Genomic DNA, 23,783 nt, shown 5'->3' on the forward strand with positions numbered 1-23,783 from the left:
TTTTTTTTTTTTTTTTTTTTTGATTTTTTTTTTTTTTTTTTTTGCGGTACACGGACCTCTTACTGTTGTGGCCTCTCCCGTTGCAGAGCACAGGCTCCGGACGCGCAGGCTCAACGGCCATGGCCCACGCGCCCAGCCGCTCTGCGCATGTGGGATCTTCCCGGACCGGGGCACGAACCCGTGTCCCCTGCATCGGCAGGCGGACTCTCAACCACTGCGCCACCAGGGAAGCCCCATGTGTCTTTTTGAATTACGGTTTTCTCAGGGTATACACCCAGTAGTGGGATTGCTGGATCATACGGTAGTTCTATTTTTAGTTTTTTAAGGAAACCCCATACTGTTCTCCTTAGTGGCTGTATCAATTTACGTTCCCACCAACGGTGCAAAAGGGTTTCCCTTTTCTCCACACCCTCTCTAGCATTTATTGTTTGTAGATTTTTGATGATGGCCGTTCTGACTGGTGTGAGGTGATACCTCATTGTAGTTTTGACTTGCAGTTCTCTAATAATTAGTGATGTTGAGCATCTTTTCATGTGCCTCTTGGCCATCTGTATGTCTTCTTTGGTGAAATGTCTTTTTAGGTCTTCTGCCCATTTTAAAATTTTTAATTTTTTTTTTGATATTGAGCTGTATGAGCTGTTTGTATATTTTGGAGATTAATCCTTTGTCCGTTGCTTCATTTGGAAATATTTTCTCCCATTCTGAGGGTTGTGTTTTCGTCTTGTTTCCTTTGCTGTGCAAAAGCTTTTATGTTTAATTAGGTCCCAATTTTTAATTTTTGTTTGTATTTTCATTACTCTAGGAGGTGGGTCAAAAAAGACCTTACTGTGGTTTATGTCAGAGTGTTCTTCCTATGTTTTCCTCTAAGAGTTTTATAGTGTCTGGTCTTACATTTAGGTCTTTAATCCATTTGGAGTTTATTTCTGTGTATGGTATTAGGTAGTGTTCTAATTTCATTCTTTTACATGTAGCTGTCCAGTTTTCCTAGCACCATTTATTGAAGAGGCTGTCTTTTCTCCATTGTATGTTCTTGCCACCTTTGTCATAAATTAGGTGACCATATGTGCGCGGGTTTACTTCTGGGCTTTCTGTCCTGTACCATTGATCTATATTTCTGTTTTTGTGCCAATACCAGACTGTCTTGATTACTGTAGCTTTGTAGTATAGTGTGAAGTCAGGGAGCCTGATTCCTCCATCTCTGTTTTTCTTTCTCAAGATTGCTTTGGCTATTCAGGGTCTTTTGTGTTTCCATACAAATAGTAATTTTTTTTTCTAATTCTGTGAAGAATGCCAGTGGTAGTTTGATAGGGATTGCATTGAATCTATAGATTGCTTTGGGTAGTAAAGTCATTTTCACAATATTGACTCTTCCAATCCAAGAACATGTTATATTTCTCCATCTGTTTATGTCATTTTTAATTTCTTTCATCTGTGTTTTATAGTTTTCTAGGTATAAGTCTTTTGCCTACTTAAGTTTATTCCTAGGTATTTTATTCTTTTTGTTGCAGTGGTAAATGGGAGTGTTTCCCTGATTTCTCTTTCTGATTTTTCTTTGTTAGTGAATAGGAATGCCAGAGATTTCTGTGCATTAGTTTGGTATCCTGCAACCTTACCAAATTCACTGATTAGCTCTAGTAGTTTTCTGATGTCATCTTTAGGATTTTCTATTTATAGTATCATGTCATCTGCAAACAGTGACAGTTTTACTTCTTTTCCGATTTGGATTCCTTTTATTCCTTTTTCTTCTCTGATTGCCGTGGCTAGGACTTCCAAAACTGTGTTGAATAAGAGTGGCGAGAGTGGACGTCCTTGTCTTGTTCCTGCTCTTAGTGGAAATGCTTTCAGTTTTTCACCATTGAATATGATGTTTGCTGTGGATTTGTCATATATGGCCTTTATTATGTTGAGGTAGGTTCCCTCTATGCCCATTTTCTGGAGAGTTTTTATCTGATTATCTCGGTAGATTAGGAAAAGCTTTTGACAAAATTCAACTCCCATTTCTGATAGGATGCTTTTTGAATTGTTAGAACCTGTTAGATGAATGTTTTTCAAAGGCATCCATTGTGGTGCAATGGGAACAGTGATATAAGGCTGTGAGAGCCTCATCCTTTCTACCAGTGACCATCTGTATAAGTTTTATCAAGGGATAGACTCATGGAGTCTCCTGGTTGGATGAGACTCTACAGGTTATGTGGCTGATCCTCCAGCTGATGCATAAAACCCTTTCTGTACAGCCTCTCCTATACTCTCCCATGTTGGGCAACTTGCCTGTTTAAAGGACACGTTTCCTATTTAGATGTTTCTCATGGTTAGAAACTTCTTAACTTACATGAGCTAAAATCTTTCTCCCACTAACTCCCATCTAGATTTGTCTAGTGAAGTCATGTGAAATTACTCTAATCCCTTTTCCACACAATAGCCCCCCTTACATTTGAGGGCCAAGTGCCTGCTTTCTTCCCAGGGCATCTCCAGGATAAATATCTTGATCTCTGAACCTCAATTGTCTTATCTCTTGAATGTAGTTACAAAAAGGATTCCTGCATCTGTGAGTGCCTTCGTGAGTGAGATTCCATGCTAGATGCTAAGGATACAGAAGAGAATATACTGTCTCTGCCTCCCAGAAACTCACCAGGGAAGAGAAGTCAAATGATGCAGCAGAGAGATGAAAAGCCCTCTTAATAGAAGTGTGCAAAGTGTGCTGGACCCTTCACAAGATTTTAGAGAAGATTAAATTAATTAAGATATTGGAAGTATAGTCTATACCCTATAAAAGACTGTAAGTGTGTTTGGTATTACTATTAGCGGTAGTCAGAGATGTACCAATAGCTGATCTGTCCCCATTATTTTTTCTGAAGCCTGTTATGCCTCTGACCTTTTCAGTTTGAAGCTTCTGTTTGAAACCTCTGAGTTCCACATAATTAATGAGTTTGGATAGGTGATGGTGCCCACAGGGGGCTAGAAACATGCCAATAAGCTTATCTTTCCTCCTGCTCTTGCAGGTTGTTTGGGTTCAGGGCTTGTAAAAGACAATTGTACTCAGTGATTTTTTAAGTGAATTCAGATCTTATAAGCTAGGGACACTGTAAATCTCTACTGATGCTTTATTGTTTAAAACTCCAGATGGTGATGGTAATCCTTCAGCTCTTCTCCATATGGAGAAACAGAAGACAGCTTTCAGAAGAAAGCAGTGGCAAAATTCAGATATCGTCATTTTGTAACACTAGGTCACTCTGTGTCTCCCTCACAGGGTGTTTGAGCTTCTCATCGTGATTTTTCAAGCATCTGTTTACTTTGCCAAGCATATCATAAATGTAAATAAGAGGAAGAACTATATATTGATGTGACATGATGCTGAGGTTAGGGATTGCCACAATATGGCAACATTTCTTACACTTGGGGAACTTAAAAATGCAGATTCCCAGACCCTACCTCCAAATACTCGGATTTAGCTATCTGGTGGGTGTTGGGAGAGGGGGAGAGCTGCTGCAGTGTACTTGAAATTCGTTTCTGGATAATTCTAGTACAGGTGGGCGCTGCATTGAGAAACACTGGGGGCGGAGTGCGCCTGTGATATGAGGGCAGTAAATCTTGTCCCGCCTCTGACTCTGTATTTGTTCTTGCCTCCACTAACTTTGGAGGGTCTCCTTTTTATCAGGAGTTTATATTGTGAGGAGTCAACAAGATGAGTCAGATAGTTCCATTCTCAAAGAATCTTCAGTATAGCCTTAAGATGTCTGTAGATCCTGGTTTAGTAACTACATGACTTGGAGTGGGTTACTTTTAAGCTTAGTGATACAACCTGGATAATACAATCTACCTTTTCTTCAGGATTTTTAGGAAAACTGATTAAAGGTTAATAGGAAGACTATTATCTTCCCTAAGCTGGACAAGAACTGATTGAATATAGCTGATATCCATTATTCAAGAGAAAACATTTCTCCATGCCATCTTGAGCATTCATTTCCTTTTGGACGTACTTTTGTTTTGTTTCGTTTTATAGTTGTAATTTAACTATTTGGCCTTTGAGTGTGCTGTAAAATGTTGGGTTACAAAAGTTCCTTCTGTTACCAAATGGCTCATCAGGATTTAGACTTCTCTGGGCCACTTCCCTTCAGAGTCTGCTAGGGCTGCTACCACCACCACTTATTGTCTTTGTAAATTAGCCGTTTTCTTCTGTCAGTAATTTCTGTTCAAATCTGATTATACCAACTAGGCTTCCACTAGGAAGTGGTAGGTGTAGGTGTATCCAGGGCACTCTAAATATAATTACTGGGTTCTTTGAGCTAGCTCATTATTTCGGCTTCATGGTGCCCCATACCCCTTTCTTTCACAGATGTCTTTAGCTAAATCACGAGTACCTGATTAGTAAATTTGCTTCAATTGTAAAAGATAAACAGTACTCTATAGTAAAAGCACATTTAAAATACACAGAAAGCAGAAAAAAAAAAAACCCACCGCAACGTTTTCTGAGAGATGAAGCAAGCTTACTGCTGTGGTATAAATAAATGGTCTTTGTGGATTTCATTTGCATTATTTCTGTACCAGAGTTTTCATAATGTACCCTCAAAATCTCACATTATATATTTCTTACTTCTTTTTTTTTAACATAAAGAAAACTACCAACAACGATATATTTTTGAAAAGTAAAACATCATATGCTTTTTGTACATGCTTATAAGCCTTGTGAGAGCAAGGCCTCAAAAAATTGGGGAAAGACTCAGAATTGTTCCTCTCCAGGGAAATCTTTAGTAAAAGGTGAAAGATTTATATGATCTGAAGAGAAACCAGAGTATATTTCTTACTTTTTTGTAGCATCAATAATCAGTGTTCGAGGAGTCTTCCATCGTTTCTCCTGACTGCCCACTTTTATTTTTTACAAACATTGAAATCTTAAATTTTTAATTAAAAAATATGAATGAGTAAATTCTCTGATTGTGTGGTGTAATTAATCTCACCTAACTTTTGCCTTTATTATCACCCACATGGTACATGCTTATAAGTAGTTAATAATTTAGTCGCTTCTTTCTGAATATTAACAAATGAGTCTATATGAATTTCATACACCAACTTAAATACAAAATGCCTTGATGACAGGTCTGGTTGACAAATGTATCTCAACAATCTGTGAGATGAAAGAGTTGTTAACTTCTCATAAACTTTCAAATCACGCAGATGAGAGTTTTTAAAAAAATTGACTGTAATGAAAAGGTAGGTTTTAGGTAATATCTTTTAACACCTGAGATCAGTATTTGCTTCATATTTTCTCTCAGCACTACCTTCCTGAGGTAATTCTGCGTTCTTCCTCTCTTTGCCGGAGGATTTCTGCTGCCTACGAAGACCCTTTCCCAATGTATTTTCCGGGATTTTCTCTCTCCCACAGTCAAAACTTATATGTCTTCTCCTGATTTTTCTTTAAGCGCTCTGCCCTCCATTGTTTTTGATGAGAAGTCAGCTGTTAATTTTATGTTCCACAGTGGAACAAGTTGTTTTCCTCTGGTCAATTTCAACAATATGTCTTTGGCTTTCAACATTTTGATGAGTTTGGGTGTGGTTCTCTTTGAATTCATCCTACTTGGAGTTCATAGAGCTTCTTAGAAATATAGATTAGTATGTTTTTTAAAAATCAAATTTGGAACATTCTCAGCCATTATTTCTTTGAATATATTTCTGTTCCATTCTCTCTCCTTTCCTTCTGATACTTTCAGTGTGCGTATGTTCTACAGTTAATGGTGTCCAACCTTTCTGAAGCTCTTTTTATTTTTTTCTTCTTTTTTCTTTCTTTTCTTTGGATTATATAGTCTCTATTCATCTGTTAATAAGTTTCCAGTTCAAATCTGCAGAGCCACTGTACTGAATTCTTCATTTCAGTTACTGTACTTTTTAACTCCAGAGTTTCCATGTGGTTCTTTGTTGTATTTTCTATCATTTTGTTGATATTCTCTGTTTGATAAGACATTGTCATCATACCTTCCTTCACTTCTGTAAACTTGGCTTCCTTCTGTTCTCTGAATATACTTAAAATGGCTGCTTTCAAGTCTTGTTAACTTCTGGGCACCTGTAAGTTTCTATTGCCTGTTTTTTTGCCTGTGTATGGGTCAAACTTTTCTGGGTTTTGTTTTCTTCTGTTTTTTGGGTGTTTCATAATTTTTTTGTTGAAAACTGCACATTGTAGGTAAAATATTGTAGCACCTCTGAATACTGACGCTCCTTTCCCCTTCCTTTTTGGAGGAAGTTTGTTGAAGTTGGTGTTAGGTCATTTATTTATCTGTTTAGTGACTTGGCTGGACTAATTCTGTAAAGTCTGTTTTTCCCCATGTTACGTCCTCTATGACTTTCTTGCGTAGGATTTTTTTTTTCTTGTTTTTATTTTTGGCCTGAATTCTTAAGGGTTTTCTGTGGGTCTTTATCAACCATTTATTGACCACAGTTTGTGCTTAAGCCGCCCTAGCTACTTAGATGTGTGTGTGTGGTTTGCAGACTGCTTTCACACTTAAGGGAGTTTACAGTTTCTACCCATTTTTAGCCAGGGTCCAGTAGTTCAGAGGTCTTCTCTCCAGTGTCTCCAGGGAGGGTTCAGCACTGGCTAGGCACAACGTCTTCCAGACCGCAAGGGATAAATATGATTTTATTTTTAAGCCCAACTTCCTGACTTCCTTCTAGGTTAGAGTGGCTTATTGTTTAGCCAGTGTTTTGGTCTAAGGTTTTGCTTAAACCTTTTAAGTCAGTAAGGCTTCCACATTTTGCTGATGGATCTATGTATGACTTGGGGAGTTTTCATGACTGCCCCGAGTCCCACTCTGGTTACTCCTGAGTGGGTACAGCCTAGGATATGTTCTCCCTCTTTAGGACCCTCAGGGATGAGTGTGATCCCAGGAGCACTCTTCTTGGATGTCTCTTAGGCTTTGCTAAATTTATGGCTGGTCCATCATTTTGTAATACGTGTGATACATCATGATACTTACATCATGAAGCTACTAGGCGCATGTAATTATTTGCTTACCACCGGAATCTCCATTGTTTTTGACAGTGTCCTTAGGCATGAACTTCTCCCTGCTGTGTCCCCCCAAAAAACAGTCGATTCAGGCAGCATCCTAGAGCTCTCTGTCATTAGGGCTTCCCTCTTCTCCTGGGCAGAACCTCTGTGCCATTACATCAGATCTTTGGACGGGAACAGTAGCCCCCTTCTCCCTGAGTGACAGCCCCTCTCTACAAGCAGACACTGCATGGTTTTTTAGCTTGCTTCTCTCAGTGTGGAATCTTTGCCTGATGAGTGAGCTAGGATTGCTCACTTGGTGATTGGAGCCCTAATGTTCTCAGCCTGTTGCTCCTGGGGCCAAGCCCTGCCCTGCAAGTAGAAAAGGAGTCGGGGAAGAGGATGTAGTCCTCTCAGCAGCACCTGCCCAGATGTGTGCTTCTGCATTGGAGGGTTAGGAGTGGAGGAATGGGAGACACTGGCAGCCTAGCCTGCCTCTCTCAGATGAAACCATAGCCCTAGACTAGGAGCTGGGGAGAGATAGGACCCTGTTCTTGGCTGTCTTGTCTGTTCTTGGCTAATCTACCCAGATTAGAGCTTCCATCACCTCCTCTTTTCCTGAGTTTTTTCAAGGCTTTGCTGTAGGCTAAGTGATATTTAGCTCATCTGGCGATTAATCCCTTGTAGTTGAATGTGCTTCTTAGGTTGTGGTTTCTTATAGCTTTATGTCTCTGTTGCTAGTACCATTAATGTCATAGGAAGTACTCAGTAAATGTCCCTGGATGAATGAGTGGATGAATACCATATTTTTCAAGTGATGTGTTTATTTTTACTCAGAGTGGGTGATGTATACAATGGGGCTTTTGAGTACTTGGGAGCTCTGCTGGGTGTGGAAGTAGGTCTACACTCTGCTGACCTAGGCCAGTCATAGCCAGTCAGAACTTCCAAAATAAAAGGAGGATGAAGAACTACCACATGGCACGTGAGTAAGAAAAGACAACCCAATAGCAGAGCAAACATCAGTGGCAACCAAAAAAACAAAAAAATAGGTACATGATATGCACAGGCAGCCCATAGAATAGGTATCCCAGAAGATCAGTTAGTGTGAAAGGATGTTCACCTTCCCTAGTAATCAGGAATATGGAAATTGAAAGCAATATTGTAATATACATCCATAACTGTCAGATTTGCAAAAATTAAGAAGTCTGACAGAACTAAATATTGAGGAAGATGTGGAGAAACGGGAATTTGGCACACTGAAGGGGGGCTATAAATTGGTACAACTTCTTGGGAGAGTAATGTGGCAGTAATGAAATAAACTGAAGATTCATGTATCATGTGTACCTTATGACACAGTAATTTCACTTCAGGGCACATATCCTAGAGAAAACTCCTACTCGTGCAGCGGGAGACACTCACAGAGGGATGCTTATTGCTGTACTGTTTGTAATAGTGAAAAGCATAAAACGACCCAAGGATACATGACTAAAAAAATAAACTTTTATGTAGTCTTACAGAGGAACACTGTACAGCAGTTCAAGTGAATCGTCTGCCTCTACCTACAGCGACATCTGTAGGTTTGATGTGTGACAAGTTATGGAAGGATGGGTGCAGTATGATACCATTTATATATGCTAAAAACAGAAAGTAAACCTTTACACTGTTTACAGATTTTATAGCACAGGTTTCAGCATACCATGATCTGTGGGCCAAATCTGACCCATGGCCTATGTTAGAACAACTCACTAGCTAAGAATGATGTTTATATTTTCAAATGATTGTAAAAACAAACAAAAAGCAAGCAAGCTATGGCTTTTCTCCAAGCAGGTCAGATAGACACTCCAAGGGAAGCTTGGAGCTCTGAAAGAAAGTTTACTGTATAAAAGGGAGAGTGTGCTTTAATTTAAAAAAAAAAGTATGAGGCATAGAATGTATCTGATTGTCTTATAAGCCTGCTATAACAAAATACCATAGACTGAGTAATTTATAAACAATAGAAATTTATTTATCATAGTTCTGGAGGCTGGCAGTCTAAGATTTGGTGTCTGTTGAGGATCCTCTTCCTAGTTCATAGATTATCATCTTCTCACTGTTTCCCCACATGGCAGAAGGTGCTGTCTGGGGTCTCTTTTATAAGGGCACTAATCTTATTCATGAGGACTCCACCCTTATGATCTATTCACCTACCAAGGGCCCCACCTCCTAATACTATAACATTGGAAGTTAAAATTTCAACATATGAATTTTGGGAGGATGAAAACACTGTCTATAGCATTGACCGTCAAGTCCTAACCTAGTTCTGCTTGCCACTTTACTAAAAATTTGCTACCCCCTGGTAAACATATGCTCTGTGTGTCTAGAGTCATATTCCCTCAGCATAGCCTGGTGGATAGTTCCAGCATCCTTCCTCCGGCCTTTCTGCCCCAGGAGTTTCTTCTATGTCTTGGAATTTTAGCTTTTTCTGGGTATTGCCTGACCTATCTGGAGGCAGCCTTCAACCAGTGGAAACATGAATCAGATGACTGCCCCAGCTTCATCCAAGGAACAGTACTGAGGTGTGTTCCACATGGTTCCTCACTGGGACCACTGCAGGAGCAAGCCACATTACCCAATTCTGGAGTGTGGTAACCAGCTCCAGAACACACTTTTCTGGGCTTTGCCTTTCTCTGCCCCACTCTTCCTGCTCCCTCATTCTGCTTGCTGGGACCACCATGCAAATAAACTGCTGCCACTTCATGCATGACCCAGACTCTGTTTGGGGAAGCTCCAAACTAAGACAGACACATAGACAGTAAAAGAACAAAACTGCCGTTGGGAAGGAGAGTGGTACTGTGGGGGTGGTGGAAGCAGAGGGGGGCACAGGGAGCATGAAAGGAGCTTTAATTATATTTTTACATTTTACTTATTCATAAGTATCCACAACAAATAGGGCAGAAGGTGAGCTTTTTAAAAGCTGAGTTGTGTACAGATGGGTATTTACATTTTAGAGTTTGAAATCATGTGCCAGATTTCTATGTGAAAATAGTCTTCCTCTTAAGTTTTCTTCGGGAACCTGTTTCTCATGGTGCTTAAAATCCAGCTTCTGCCTTGACATGTTGATCATACCTTTTTGAGTGAAAGTAATTCATTATGAGAATAAAAGAAAGGCACCCATATTTAAATAGTAGAGAAAATGCACCAGAGTAATTCAATTGAAAGAGACTTCCCCTTCATTTTTTAAAAAGATACTTCACAGGATAACTTTCTCCTCTAGTAGTAGTGATGTCGAAAACCTTCTGCTGTGTTCAAGATATGCTCCTGAGCTCTAAATGACAGGTTGAGCATGCTCTGCGTTAGGAAGTATTATGTAAGAGCAGAAGGTAATTCACTCCAGAGAAACACAGTTTACAGGAAACTATAAAATAACTCATTGGGAACATTTCTTTTAGATTCCAGAAAATTAAGTCCCACTGTGGGTTTTCATGCAGAGTGTAGAAAAGGGAAACAAAACCAAAACAAAAGGACAACAACAACAACAAAATTGTGTTCTCTAAGTCCCCTTAGAGAGCAGGATGTTTTTATTAGCATATTTGGGATTTGATGCAGGCAAGACTTCTTTCAGAAAGAAGCCATATGTTCTCTTGTGCATGCCAGATTTGTGACAATCACGATTCTGTGGTCTTGCAAATGAAAGCAAAATGTTGTGTAGCCCTCCCAGCAGGGATGAAACCTTTTCCTAAAGCAGCATCCTTTTGTGATGCCCAGCTCTCATTTGACTGAGCTGCTTTGCGCTAAGTATATCTAGCAAAAGGTTTTAAAATTATAAATCCTCTCCTTTTACGCTCATTGCTCTTAGGATGAAGGCCTTCATTTGGCCCAAAAAGGCCTGCAGTGTCTGACTCCTGCCAGCATCTCCAACATCATCTTGGGTGCCTTTTCCTTCCCTCTCTAATCTTCATTCATGCTGGGCTCTTGGAGGAGCCATGCTTACCCCGGGACCTTTGCACATCCTCCTCCTGGTCTCTTCCTTGCCTGACAAATAAAAAGCATTCAGGGCTTCCCTGGTGGCGCAGTGGTTGAGAGTCCGCCTGCCGATGCGGGGGACGTGGGTTCGTGCCCCGGTCTGGGAGGATCCCATGTGCCGCGGAGCGGCTGGGCCCGTGAGCCATGGCTGCTGAGCCTGTGCGTCTGGAGCCTGTGCTCCGCAACGGGAGAGGCCGCGGCAGTGAGAGGCCCGCGTACCGCAAAAAAAACAAAAAACAAAAAACATTCAGTAAATACTTTGCAAATGAATGACAGAGGTTAGAAAGTTACATGGTGGTGGTGGTGGAGATGCTGTGGCAGGCAACAAGCATATAAAAAAGGCACCACTTCTGTCTAACCACCAGTGTTTTAAATGGGTATGGAATAGGCCAACTCTTCCTTTTACTCTCCTTTCTTATTTTCATCGTAGTCTTATCAGCAGTCATGCCAGCATATTATCTTAATAATAATTTTTTAAAAACTGTTTAAGGTACTGTTGGAGAATGTGTCCAGAGCTGCTGCTGATTATTCTGTACCCCATCAGACTTTGCCACCAGTAGAGGGGTATTTTGAGGGAAGGAAGAAAAGATAAGTACCATGATTGTTCAGGGGAATGATACCAAATAGAACTGAAATAGGAAAAAAATAAGCAGACCAAATTAGTGCATGGGTTGGTGTACTGACATACACTGCAGGCCAACCCTGTGCCAGGGCAGTGCTGAGCACTAGGAAACAGAGATGAACAAGACCAAGATCACTGCCTTCTAGGAACTCTAAAACGTTGGAGAGGCATTCAAGTAGATGATGATAGTACAAAATACAACCTAACGAGTGCTGGATAGAGTTCGACCCAGTGTTACCGAACCAAACTTGGGTCCACTCGCCTGATGTGCAGCAAAGCCGAGCTGCTGACACCAGCTTGTGGTGAAGGAAATACAGTGTTTATTGCCGGGCCAGCTAAGGAGACTGGGCAGCTTATGCTCAAAAGACCTGAATTCCCCAATGGCTTTTAGGGAAGGGTTTTTAAAGACAGAGCGAGGGAGTGGATCATGGGGCACCTGATCAGCTCGTGCACAGTTCTCTGATTGGTGGGTGGTGAGGTAATCCTGTGAGGTCACGGGGATCAGCATTAATCAGTCCTCAGGCTCCAGCTGGTCTGGGGGCTACATGCTCATGGTCATCATGTAGTTAGCTTCTTCCACTTGGTGGAGGTTTTAGTATCTGCAAAACAATTCAAGGACATGGCTGAGGACATTATCTGTAGCCCCTGAGGAAGAACTAAAGGTTCTTGACTAACCTATTCTTATTTTGTCTTGCTTGACTGTTTTCCTTTGTTTCTGCATTTTCTCACTTTTCTGATTAAACGTGTTCTTTGGAACTCGGGGAAAGCCTAGGAGACTAAAGCTTTTCTACAAACAAGAGGCAGGTGGGGGATATGAGGGGTGGGGAGTCTGTCCTTGGGAAGGCCCTACAGTGTCTTGCTCAGTGTCACCAGGGCTGTGGGAGCACAGAGGAATTTGGACATCTTTACAGGGGAAGGTACAGGTGACCTAGTGACGATTTGATCACAGTAGGTACATAGGCACAGGAAGAGAGTTACAGATTTATTATTGAAGGACAGTAAAACCTAACTGATATTAATCAAGTCTTGTTAGTTACCAAGAAAATGCTTAGCAATGATTTTTAGCAATATAGACAGTTACGGAAAGCAAGTTAAATTTTTTAAAGAACTTTCGTACATTAAACTATCCTCTGATGTTGCAGATTCGTATCTATTGATTACCGCTAACCCAAGTAGACTCTCTCCCGGAAAACAGGATTTTTCTTTTTTTTTTTTTTTTTGCGGTACGCGGGCCTCTCACTGTCGTGGCCTCTCCCGTTGCGGAGCACAGGCTCCGGACGCGCAGGCTCAGCGGCCATGGCTCACGGGCCCAGCCGCTCCGCAGCATGTGGGATCTTCCCAGACCGGGGCACGAACCCATGTCCCCTACATCGGCAGGCGGACTCTCAACCACTGTGCCACCAGGGAAGCCTGGAAAACAGGATTTTTATTGAGTATGGGAATCAAGGGACCTGGGTTTCAGTCCTATGTCTGGTATGACCTGGCTGTCTGACCATAACGTATCTGTTTATCTCAACCCCACGTCGTCCTCAGTGCTCCCCACCCCTGCTCCTCTCCCTACCCTCCAGCACACACAGGTACCCATGGGATGATGTAGTCCCAACAAAAACACAGTTTTACTCCTGCAGTGCTTCTATTCTGAGGGGTGACCAGACTCCCTCCTTCCTGCAACGTCACCTCAAATTAGAATTGGAATCCCTTATTTTGCCAGAAAAACCCCAACCCCCCCAAAGAAAAGAACATACTGCATGCCCTCATGAATGTATTCACGTTCCTCTCACATTCTCCTACTTAACCTCTACTTGCTAACTCCATGAACTGCTATAACACAGAACTCTGGCTACGTGAGTTGATTTGATAAGAAAACTTAAGAGGTCACTTCTGAAAAATGGGTTCTCAGTATAGCATTGCATTCTGAAATGTAAATCTCCAGTTCATCTTTAACTGGTAACGAGTGCCCGCAAGAACACCATTTTGCTCTTTAAAGTTCCTCATCTGGGTCGATGCCGTATGTATTAATGGCCTTCAAGCCTTTATTTGGCCTGGATTTTGGGAAGTGTCTGTGTCTTCCTTCTACCACAAGTTAGTCCTGGGTAGACATATTTTGGAAGTCTCAACCTTACAGTCACCACGTCTGTGATGTCACTGTGTTACTTTTAGGTAACAGAGTCACGTGGTGGTTCTTATAGAGTAACGACACTAATCCTTTGCATTGGTGAAGTGCTTTACAGTCAACAAAGCACCTACTCAGTCATCTTATATAATCTTCATAACTGTCCTGTGACAGTTATGAATTATGTCATGAATTATGAATTATGACAGCTTTGAATTATCCACATGTCAGAAAACTTGAGAGGTAAAATGATTTGCCCAAGGTTATCAACCTAGAAAATAACACAAAATGCCCATCACCTTATGGATGGACAAAGAAAATAGGGTATATTTATCCAATGAAATATTATGCAACCATAAAAGGAAGGAGGTACTAGTACCTGCCACACAGGGATGAACCTTGAAAACGTGATGCTAACTGAAAGAAGCCAGAAACAAAAGACCACGTCATTATATAATTCCATTTCTATGAAATATCCAAAACAGATATTTCCATAGAGACAGAAAGTAGATTAGTGGCTGCCAGGGGGTGGGGCCTTGAATGGAGTTGAGGCTGACTGCTAATGTGTACCAGATTTCTTTTTGGTGTGATGAAACTGTTCAAAAATTAGATTATGGTGATGATCACACAGCTCTGTAAATATACTAACAGTCATTGAATTGTATATTTTAAATGAGTGAATTTTGTGGCATGCAAATTATATCACACTAAAGTTGTTAAAATTTTTAATTCATTTTTCTTTTCCCTACACCCCAGAGCTTTAGGGAAGTGACTTTAGGAAGTGTCTTCTTGATACATATTTGGCTTCACATTTCCCTGTCATGAAAAGAGATGCCCAGCCTCTTCTTAAGTCAGTCCCTTCCAAACATTCCTCCATCTCTTCTCTCGTGTCCCAATTGAACAAATAAGAGGACAGCCTTCTCAGGGTCCCTGTGTCCACCACTCCCTAGCTGACATTAGCACATCAGTAAGCCTGAGAAGAATTAAAAAGACAGTATTCTTTCTTGTGTCCTTTCCATAGTTTATTTTTTGGCATATTTTTATCAGAGCTTTGCAATCAGTCAACTCATTCAAGAGCAAGTCTCCCACATGGTTGGTTGAAAAGCACTGGGCAGAAACTTGAAAGGAAAGGAAGCCAGTAGTGCCAGTTTGGAGTGCTGGAATTGTATTTAGACCCTGTCCCCAATTTAATGTATAACTTTGAGCAACTCTAAGCCTGGAGGAATGCCAAATACTTCCCACATATATGTTTGTGTTTATATAAGTGTTTGTGTGTGTGTGAGAAATATAACTATTGGTACAGAATTGACTGAGGCAATAGGAAATGGGACAGTGAAGTGAGTAGTTTCTTTCCACACCTTAAAAGCGTATTGGGAAAGAAGGGGTCAAATTAACTCTTAGATGATGTGGGATGCAGTGACATTACTCTGAACACATGCTCTAGCTGTTGCAGCAGGCTTGCCTGTGAAATATACTCTGCAGGGGCAGAGGACACTCAAAGTTCTAATAGTAGAAATAACGGGTAAAAAGCAAACCAGGAATTTGTATGATTGTCGGGGAGGGGAGCTTCCTCCACGTCTCCTTCTCCAACTTCAGCATGAGCCTACCAGGTGTGAATCTCCACAGTCGGCTGCAGTGCAGGCAGCAGACCTTGAAGCTTGAGGTAGAAGCAGAGTGGTGCACCTGTCAGGGCTTAGTCTTCTTAGGTGGTGACGAGGTGCTTAGCATTCAGGAAATTCTGCCCAGATTATAAATGAAATCTGTATCTGTATCTGCCTTGTCACTAAGGTGCTTTTAACATTTTTGGTTCAGATGATGGAATTTCTGTAGGTATGAGTTATCAAACTTGATATCTCAGACAGGGATCCATCTTTCTGAGTTTTGTGTTGTTATTCTGTGTTCCCAATTGAATCCCTCTATTAGCACGTCAGTGATTTTTCTGTATAAGGTGGTGGATCTGGTGTCTCTTTATTGAATGCCAAGTGGTTGTCCATCCACTTTCATGACTATCTCTGAGGTCTCTTCATATCTTCTCTTTATTGTTATTTAAGGTAAAGCTTACTACAGCTAAGAGCATGGTGCTAGCTTTCTTTGGCTTAGGAAGAAAGGAGGATTTTTCTCAGGATAGAGCTTGGCTGCCACATTTGGTGATGTAAAATGCTATATAGAGAGCTGAGTGTGGATGCGTGAAATACTTGCAGGAAGTCTCTCAAGTGTCTTCAAATACCCATTGGCTTGCAGTTTGTCCTTGATGTTTGCTTTCTGCAAAGGTGAGGTACCTACCTTGAATGGATGGATGGAGGCTGTCCAAGCGTTAGTGATAGAAATGGAGCATATTCTGAGCTGCCTGCCCTGCAGCTGAGACCCAGCAACTGTCAGTTACTCTACTTTTTATGGGCATCTCCTACTAAAGATGATTTATTGTCTTTTTTTTTTTTTTTAATTTTAGAAGGAGATTTGCATCAAAATAACTCTAATCTGAGAATCTGGGGGTGGGAAGGGGGAGAGTTCCATAGCATTTTCTCTTCAAACACTTTGCGTGGTATTTTCTCTTCTCCTTCCTTTCCCAATTGTTATCTACCTTTGATGTACTATAAACAGCACTCCAGCAGGTAGAAATTGCATCAGTTAGGGTTCTTCAGAGAAACAGAAACAGTAAGATATGGGGGCAGAATTTCTTCTTCCTCCAGGGAACCTCACTTTTGTTCTTAAGGCCTTTCAGTTGGTTGGATGCAACCCACCCACATTTTCAAGGATAATCTTATTTAGTTAAACTCAACTGATTGTGGAATTAACACATCTACAGAATATCTTCATAGCAGCAGCTAGATTAGTGTTTGATTGAATAACCGGGTACTATAGCCTAGCTAAATTGACTCATCAAATTAACCATAATACAAATAGACATCAAATTTTAAATTGGAAGACATCTTAGAACTCTCCTGGTTATCTGACCACACCCTACCCCTGCCCCATTTCGTGGATGAGGAAACAGAGGTCCAGGGAAGTTTGTGATTTCAGTTCACACACACACAAAAGGGCTTCCCAGCAGTTTCTCTTAACAATTGAAGGTCTGGTACTGCTTCCCCTTGCCTTATCAGCTGAGTCATCAGGCATTAGGTTCAAGGCTATTCATTAACCAGGACTGAAATCCCAAATGAACTACTGGTACCTTTTTTTTCTCCTTTTGAATTCTCCTTTTTTCTCAAGGGATTTTATGACTGAGCTATAAATAGAATTTAAAAAAAAATACCGTGTGACATAATTCTAGCCCCAAGTCTTAGTGTCTATTTTTAGCAGACACTGTCTTTTTATGTTTTGTTCAGTTTGGGTGGCTTATTGCAGTAGACTATGAAAATGTGTATTTTCTTCCCCTATTGCCAGGGATGGGAAACTTTATGGAAATACTCTCCCACTCTGTGAATCCCCCTTGCTAAATTACCCCTTATCTGATGAGGAACTAGATTATTCGGGGGAGTTGAAAAATACAGAAGTGGTTATTGGTTTTTTATTCTGCACACTTTAAATACTTAAAACTTTTTTTTTCTTTCTGAAGGACAGAAATAGGATCACTTGTGAATGAAACTGTAGGTGATAGTATAAACTCTGTTTCCAGGGAGGGACTGAAACTTGCATGATACCTCTCCTACCAACTCCCTTTGAGGGGTGTGTGTAAGTAATTAGCCACATAGTCCATGGGAGGTTCTCACTTTAGGGAAACAGGGCTTAGAAAGTTACTGCTTTTAACTCCAGTGAACCACACCAGAAGCTCAGAGAACATCATGTAAATTAATTTCTGCATTTTCTATATAGTATTTGACAAGAAGCAAGATAGGCTGAAAGCTAGGGAAAAGGCCAAAAGCTTAGCTCACCTAAACTCACTTTAAAGTTTGTGACTCCAGGCATTCCAAGAAAATCATTCACCATTCTATTGAATTCTTGGGGCGGGGGGGGATCACTAGTTTTTAGATTTTTAGGAACCTTTCTATTTTTCTTCAATATAGTGAGAAATAGCACAGTTAGCTCAATTAACTCAATTTAGATAGATGAAAATGCCTTTACTCATTTTCTAAGAAAGAATACAACATTTCTTGACGGGAAAAATAAATACATATTTTTTGAAATTCACTTTCAAAATATCATGGCATTTAAGCATTCCAATTTAATGACAGCTAAGAAAAACTAGTGTGAAACCTATATCCCATAAAGTGTTATCCACCCTGCCTTTCATACATGGAAATACCACCATCTGGAAAAACAAGATCTACTTGTATTTAGCCAGATACCAAGAAAATACTGCTGTAATTTTGACTTTTCTGTTTCCTTCTGAATATTGGGTATGTCATCAAGTATTACCGTTTAATTTTTAGGACCTAACCAATGAATAATAATTAAAGAACTTTCATTAAGATTCAGAGTATGGGCTTCTTTTATTTATCATCATAGGTGATGCCTTTCTACAAATATTGGGAAAACAATATTTTGAATTTTCTATTTTTTTGCCTGTTGACAGCGAAGAAGATATGACACTTTACAGGGGAGGTAAGAGTCTCAGAAAGAAGACTGAGAACCAGTGCTCACTCATAGTGAAGGGTCCTCCTTCAATTTATTTTTATCTTAGAATAATTCATTGAGATACATTTTTTTTTCAACTGATAATTGTCTGCTCTGCAAACACTGTGTTAGGTGCTGCAGTCTCAGATGTTTTCAGACAAAGAAGCATGTGACATGATTCCCACCTTTTGCATCCTACAATAAGACGAGCAGAAGTTCTCAGCAATTTTACTCATCAAGTAGCTTGTTCCAGGGAGTCCAGCAGATGATGTGTTTCATTAAGAGTTCACAGGAAATCTAGTAACTTCCATCTAGGGCAATCAAGATGAAGATGGAGAAGGTGAAATCTGGGTGAACAACTTAGAGAATTGGTAGGATTTGAAAATAAGAAAAGAGAAATAGGTCCAGATACAAGGCAGAAGGAATTAACACAGCATATTTGGTGGATGTTAAGGAAACCTGGCTTTGTATAATGAATGATGAGACAAAGCTAAACAAAAACAGGGACATTAGGCAGTAAATAACATTGCAGTAAATAACTTTGCAGGGACATTAGGCAGTGACGTATGAATCAATTTGGTCTTAAGTCTATTGAATTTCACTGATGTGATTTTCAAGGAGGCCTTTATAAAAAGTAGCTGGAGATATGGTAGTTGGATCTTCAGTGTTTGATTGAAATGCAATGCAGGGAAGAATCAGAGCTGCCACTAGAGAATGGAGTGTCTTTTGCCTAGAGTTGACAGTTAATGTGGGAGAGAATGAGTCATTGTTGGAAAGCGGGAGGAGGCATCCTTTGGGCTGGGAACAGTGGTCATTTATTTAAGCTGTCTCCTGCTGCTGGTTCCCTTGACATTTTTCTTATTTGGCATATAGAAAAAAATAGCATGAGACAACACTACTGCAGACTCAGAATTAAGACTTAATTTAAAACGTGAGTTGATTATATTACTTATTTTCTTTTTTTGAAGAGAAAAACTATCCCTGAGTGAGGTGATCAGTCTTGTTTGCCTTACTTTATGCCTCCTTTCAGTCATCTTAACATTAACATTTACAAAACTACACTGTAGTTCAGTTCACAAATCTTTCCTGAGTATGTGTTGTGAGGAATACAATGAAGAATAAGAAGAAGGTGAGATTTTCGGTTTGGTTGGAATACAGAATATATGGAGAGTGTAATAGAAAATAAGATTAAAAGTATAAGCTCTCAGGCCTTCCCTGGTGGCGCAGTGGTTGAGAGTCCGCCTGCCGATGCAGGGGACACGGGTTCGTGCCCCGGTCCAGGAAGATCCCACATGCCGTGGAGCGGCTGGGCCCCGTGAGCCATGGCCGCTGAGCCTGCGCGTCCGGAGCCTGTGCTCTGCAACGGGAGAGGCCACGACAGTGAGAGGCGTACCGCAAAAAAAAAAAAAGAGTATAAGCTCTCAGTGTTGTGCTGCATGGGTACAATTGAAGATTTTGAACAGAAGAGTTGTTTTTAGACAGTGCAGGTGGGCATATCGACTCATTTATACTGTTTTGTTTGATTCACATAACTTTTGCTGGTATTTATTTAAATAGGGGATCAATTTCTCAAAACGCAAGCATATTAGCTAAAGTATACTAAACAGCATCGGAAATCATTCAATTCTATGAAATCTTGGTTTTAGGAACCACCTCACTGGAAAATAGTAGGGCAAAACTATTAAATAAATGGTGCTAGGTGAGGAAAACAAAACTCATCGTTGGCCAAATGAGCTCAGAGAGCCTGTCTTCCTCACCATGACTCTTATACACAAAGGCAATAGAAGTTTTAGTAACGTTATGTAAAGAACAGGAGGAGAAAATGTTTGGTATACTCCTTAGGAGCGAGAAGATTGTTATTTAACACATTGTTTAATTCAATGCCTTGATATGTTTAGATCCTTTGAGACTTGGGGAAAAAAATAGCCCAGAGAACAATGTGGATGTCGTTTTGAATACTCTTCTTTTTCCGTGAATCTAATTAGATAAGAAAATTTATATCAACCAAATAATCAGACCAGGACCAGTATCTACCTGTTAGCTTCATTCAGTATATTTGGTGAACTGTTTATCTCAGAGCAGCTCAAATGTCAGCTTTTGTGGAGAATGGAAAGATTCATATTTTCTCTTTCTCCCTTCCTCTCTGTCTTCCTGCCTTCCCCTGCCTCCCCCTCAGTACTTAAGCCAAATAGTTAAAGCCAGTGGACTGATGAGTTGTCCTCCATGTGAGTTACCAGGACTAGTTCTAAATTACTAATGGCCAGTGTGATCCCATTTGATATAGAGCCAGCAATTGTGGTGCTAACCTGTTGACGGATGCAAAATGGGAGGAATTTGAGTTGAGCAATTCCTCAACTGAGGAATCTCAGTTGAGCAATATGGGATTGAAAGCATTATATAAGCCCTTGTGCTTTTGACGAAGGTCATATTTTATGACTTAGAGATGGCCAAAATGTGATTAACCCAAGGTTACCAGGATTCTCTAATGTTACCGTAAATGGAGACATTTCTCAGCTGCTTGGTTTTTGTGACAGTTTTGCAAATGAAAATTAAATATCTCATTCACAGGTCATGGGAAGGGTATATCTATAATGATCCTCTTGAACTAAAATGGGGCCTTGTGATATAGTGAGTTCCGTGACATCGAAAACAGACAGGTAGAACTGAGACAGTTGAGTCGGGGTTGTGTAGCTTATATTTCTTTATTGTGCAGGAGTTCACCAAGATTAGAGTTTCCCAGCCCAAATTTAACAGAAAACCACATACTTCAAGAATAAGACACAAGAGGGGCTTAAGTATGAGCTAAAACTGCCATCAGTGAGCAAAGTGAAAGGGAGGGAATCAGTGTAAAACTCATAGTAAAATTAGTTTGGTGATAGGGAAAATTCGATATTAATAACCTTTAAGTCCCCTTCTATCCCTTTTTCTATAACTTAAACCTCAACATGCAGGTTAAGTTACTGGCACTTGGAATTCCACTAGGTGGTTCTAAACTGAATCCTAAGGCCTTCCCATCCCCATTTCTGGGTTGGTAAACATCTTTAAGAGAGTAGGTAAAGAAGCTGACTTCTGGGCCAGATCACAGTTGATACAGGCTTTTTAGATTTGGTGATAGTGATGCTACACAAAACCTGGATCTGTGCAGACTGTTGAAATAGTTGATAGCCATCATCACCTAGGATACAGGTTAAGTGAGAGTGCTGATGTCAAGGACCGAAGGTTAAAGCAGTGAATCTAACTCTGGCCATCTGGCCCTTTGAATCTAAAGGAACTTGGGGCAGAAGTGGCCAGCACCACGGACAGCTCTTTAGTGCTGTGGTGCAAATGCAAAGCCACCTAGGGTTTACTTGGGAAAATTGCCTTCCAGGTCCTGGTTCCGCCTCTTCCTAGCTAAAGATCCCTACCATGGACAGGCAGTTTAATTTACTCAAGCCTCAGTTTTCTCATCTGCAACATAGCAATAATGTCTGCTCTACATAGTTCTTACGGTATGCATACTGGATGATAAATTACAAGTGAAAGTACCAGTTACACAAATTAAAGATGTGAATATTGTTTTTACTAACATTTCATTTTTAATCATTGACCTTTATCTGCCTAACATTGTATTATGTTAATGAAAATTGCTAGATTCTTCTCAAAGTATGAAACAACAGTTAAATAAACGGATGGGAAAGACCAGGGTATTTAATCAGATATACAGTTTACTGGTAAGAGAACAGAACTAGGATATATTGCATGTCTTGTAGGTTCACGCACCGGTTTTTATATTTACTATGCCATTTATTTTCATAACAACTCTGTGTACCATGGCAGTCCATTCCATGCCCTTCCATCATAGCATATTCCTCCTGTTAGTGCTGCTGAGGTGAAATCTGGGCCAGAGTGGTGATGGAATTCAGACTCTTGGTTTTCCCAAGCGTGATCTCTTCTAAAGGTTTTCCTGATGGCAGAATGCAGGAGTTAAAGAAAGAGCGTGTAAGGACTATACCTCAGCCCCCTATAAGGGGATATCAGAGCTCCCACGGCCAGAAAGATGGAGCCACGTATCCCAGGACCCTTTTAGAAGGAGGTAACCCAAGCTCACTTGGATGACCCAAGTTGTTACTGAGGTTGCTGCAGGTCTGGCCATGGTGGGGATCCTCTGCAAAGACCCTCAACACAGTGGCTATTAAAGGAAATGGAAAATTCTACTTCAGTATCTGTGTATGATAACTTTATGTAGCACAGTGACATCTTAGTAAAAAGCATCTAACTACCTTTACAGTTATTTTAAGAGGAATGAAATTCTGGTGTCATTAGCATTTAATATTTCCTGTCTTTGATGAAATTAAAGTATCTTCCTTGTGATCCCTTCATAATTTTTATTAGACTTAATTTGAGTCTTTATTTCAAAACAGAATAGAATATCTAATCTTTTAATGAACATGAATTCTACATGTGGAAAATGACCATTGGCATATGTAAATTGATGAGAATAAAATGTATGATAATGGGAATTGATTGGGTAGCAAAGAAGTACCCTCAGCATCTTTCCACATAGTTTATCTTATGTATATAAGGATGTAGGCAGCTACAGGGAGATTTATAAGATCTAAAGATCAGCTAGGCTGATATTTTTCATACCAGTTTGATAGATGCTTGTGATTATCTGTTCAACAGCCCATTGAGGAATAGGTTGAAGATGTAGCAATTTTCCACCTAGGTAGCATTTTAGATCCATTATCAGAGGGAAATGATTATTGTATGATGCTGTTTTCCCTAGGAACTTTCAAAACGAACACGTTAGTGATTTGATAGTTGTGTGATGATTTATATAATAGAAAGAGCACTAGGGTTGAAATCAGAAGATATAAGTTTGAATTCTTGCTTCAGTACCTACCAGATGCATGGATTTTGGTAAGTTGTTCATATCCGCTGAGCCAAAGCTGTCTGCTATGAAAATGGGACGGCCCACCTACATCAGAGAATAGTTATGAGATTGTATTAGATGATGTTTGTCAAAGTGCTTAAAACTTGTGACACATGTTTAAAAGAAATTTTATTTATAATTCCTTTTTTGGGTTATTTTCTACAGAAAGTGAGTGAGAAAGTTGGAGGAGCTGAAGGAACCAAGCTAGATGATGACTTCAAAGAGATGGAACGGGTGAGTCTTCATCACTCAGAGTTCCCTTGACATAAAATTGCCCAGCATACTAAGTGGAGAAGAGAGAAAGGAAAGGGGAAACCGTTCTCCACTGGTACCTGAGAATACATTTTGTTATTCTTAAAAGTACTCTCCTTTTAGTGTATATTTTAAAACAGAAAATGTAAAGTATCTGGTTTTTTTTTACTATCCTAAGAACAAAGCCTCCATGAAGGTGAAATGTCATAATGGATTTTACCATTACTTTTCCAAATAGGGGCAACACGGAGCTGGTGTTTGAATTGTGCTGGGGTGGGACGAAAAGAGGATAAGGTGGGGAATGATATATCAAATGTTTTGGGGAGAGTTTGAGTCACTTTCTAGCTTTCGAGAA

General features: G+C 40.2%; 1 protein-coding gene and 1 non-coding gene across 2 annotated transcripts in view; one reads left to right on the plus strand and one right to left on the minus strand.

The window, feature by feature from the left end:
- Positions 1-23,783, plus strand: part of SH3GL2 (SH3 domain containing GRB2 like 2, endophilin A1) — a 201,994-nt gene that overhangs the window by 115,146 nt on the left and 63,065 nt on the right. Inside the window, exon 2 of the mRNA XM_027105926.1 lies at positions 23,342-23,410. Coding sequence (XP_026961727.1) covers positions 23,342-23,410 — 69 coding nt within the window. The remainder of the gene's footprint in view (positions 1-23,341; positions 23,411-23,783) is intronic.
- On the minus strand, positions 4,678-4,793 carry LOC113620264 (U5 spliceosomal RNA). Its single transcript, XR_003432711.1, has one exon. It is a non-coding gene; the product is annotated as a U5 spliceosomal RNA (small nuclear RNA).

The sequence above is a fragment of the Aethalodelphis obliquidens genome, unplaced genomic scaffold (assembly GCF_003676395.1).
Source record: "Aethalodelphis obliquidens isolate GAN/ISIS:26980383/991018 unplaced genomic scaffold, ASM367639v1 scaffold7, whole genome shotgun sequence".
Classification (NCBI taxonomy): Eukaryota; Metazoa; Chordata; class Mammalia; order Artiodactyla; family Delphinidae; genus Aethalodelphis; species Aethalodelphis obliquidens.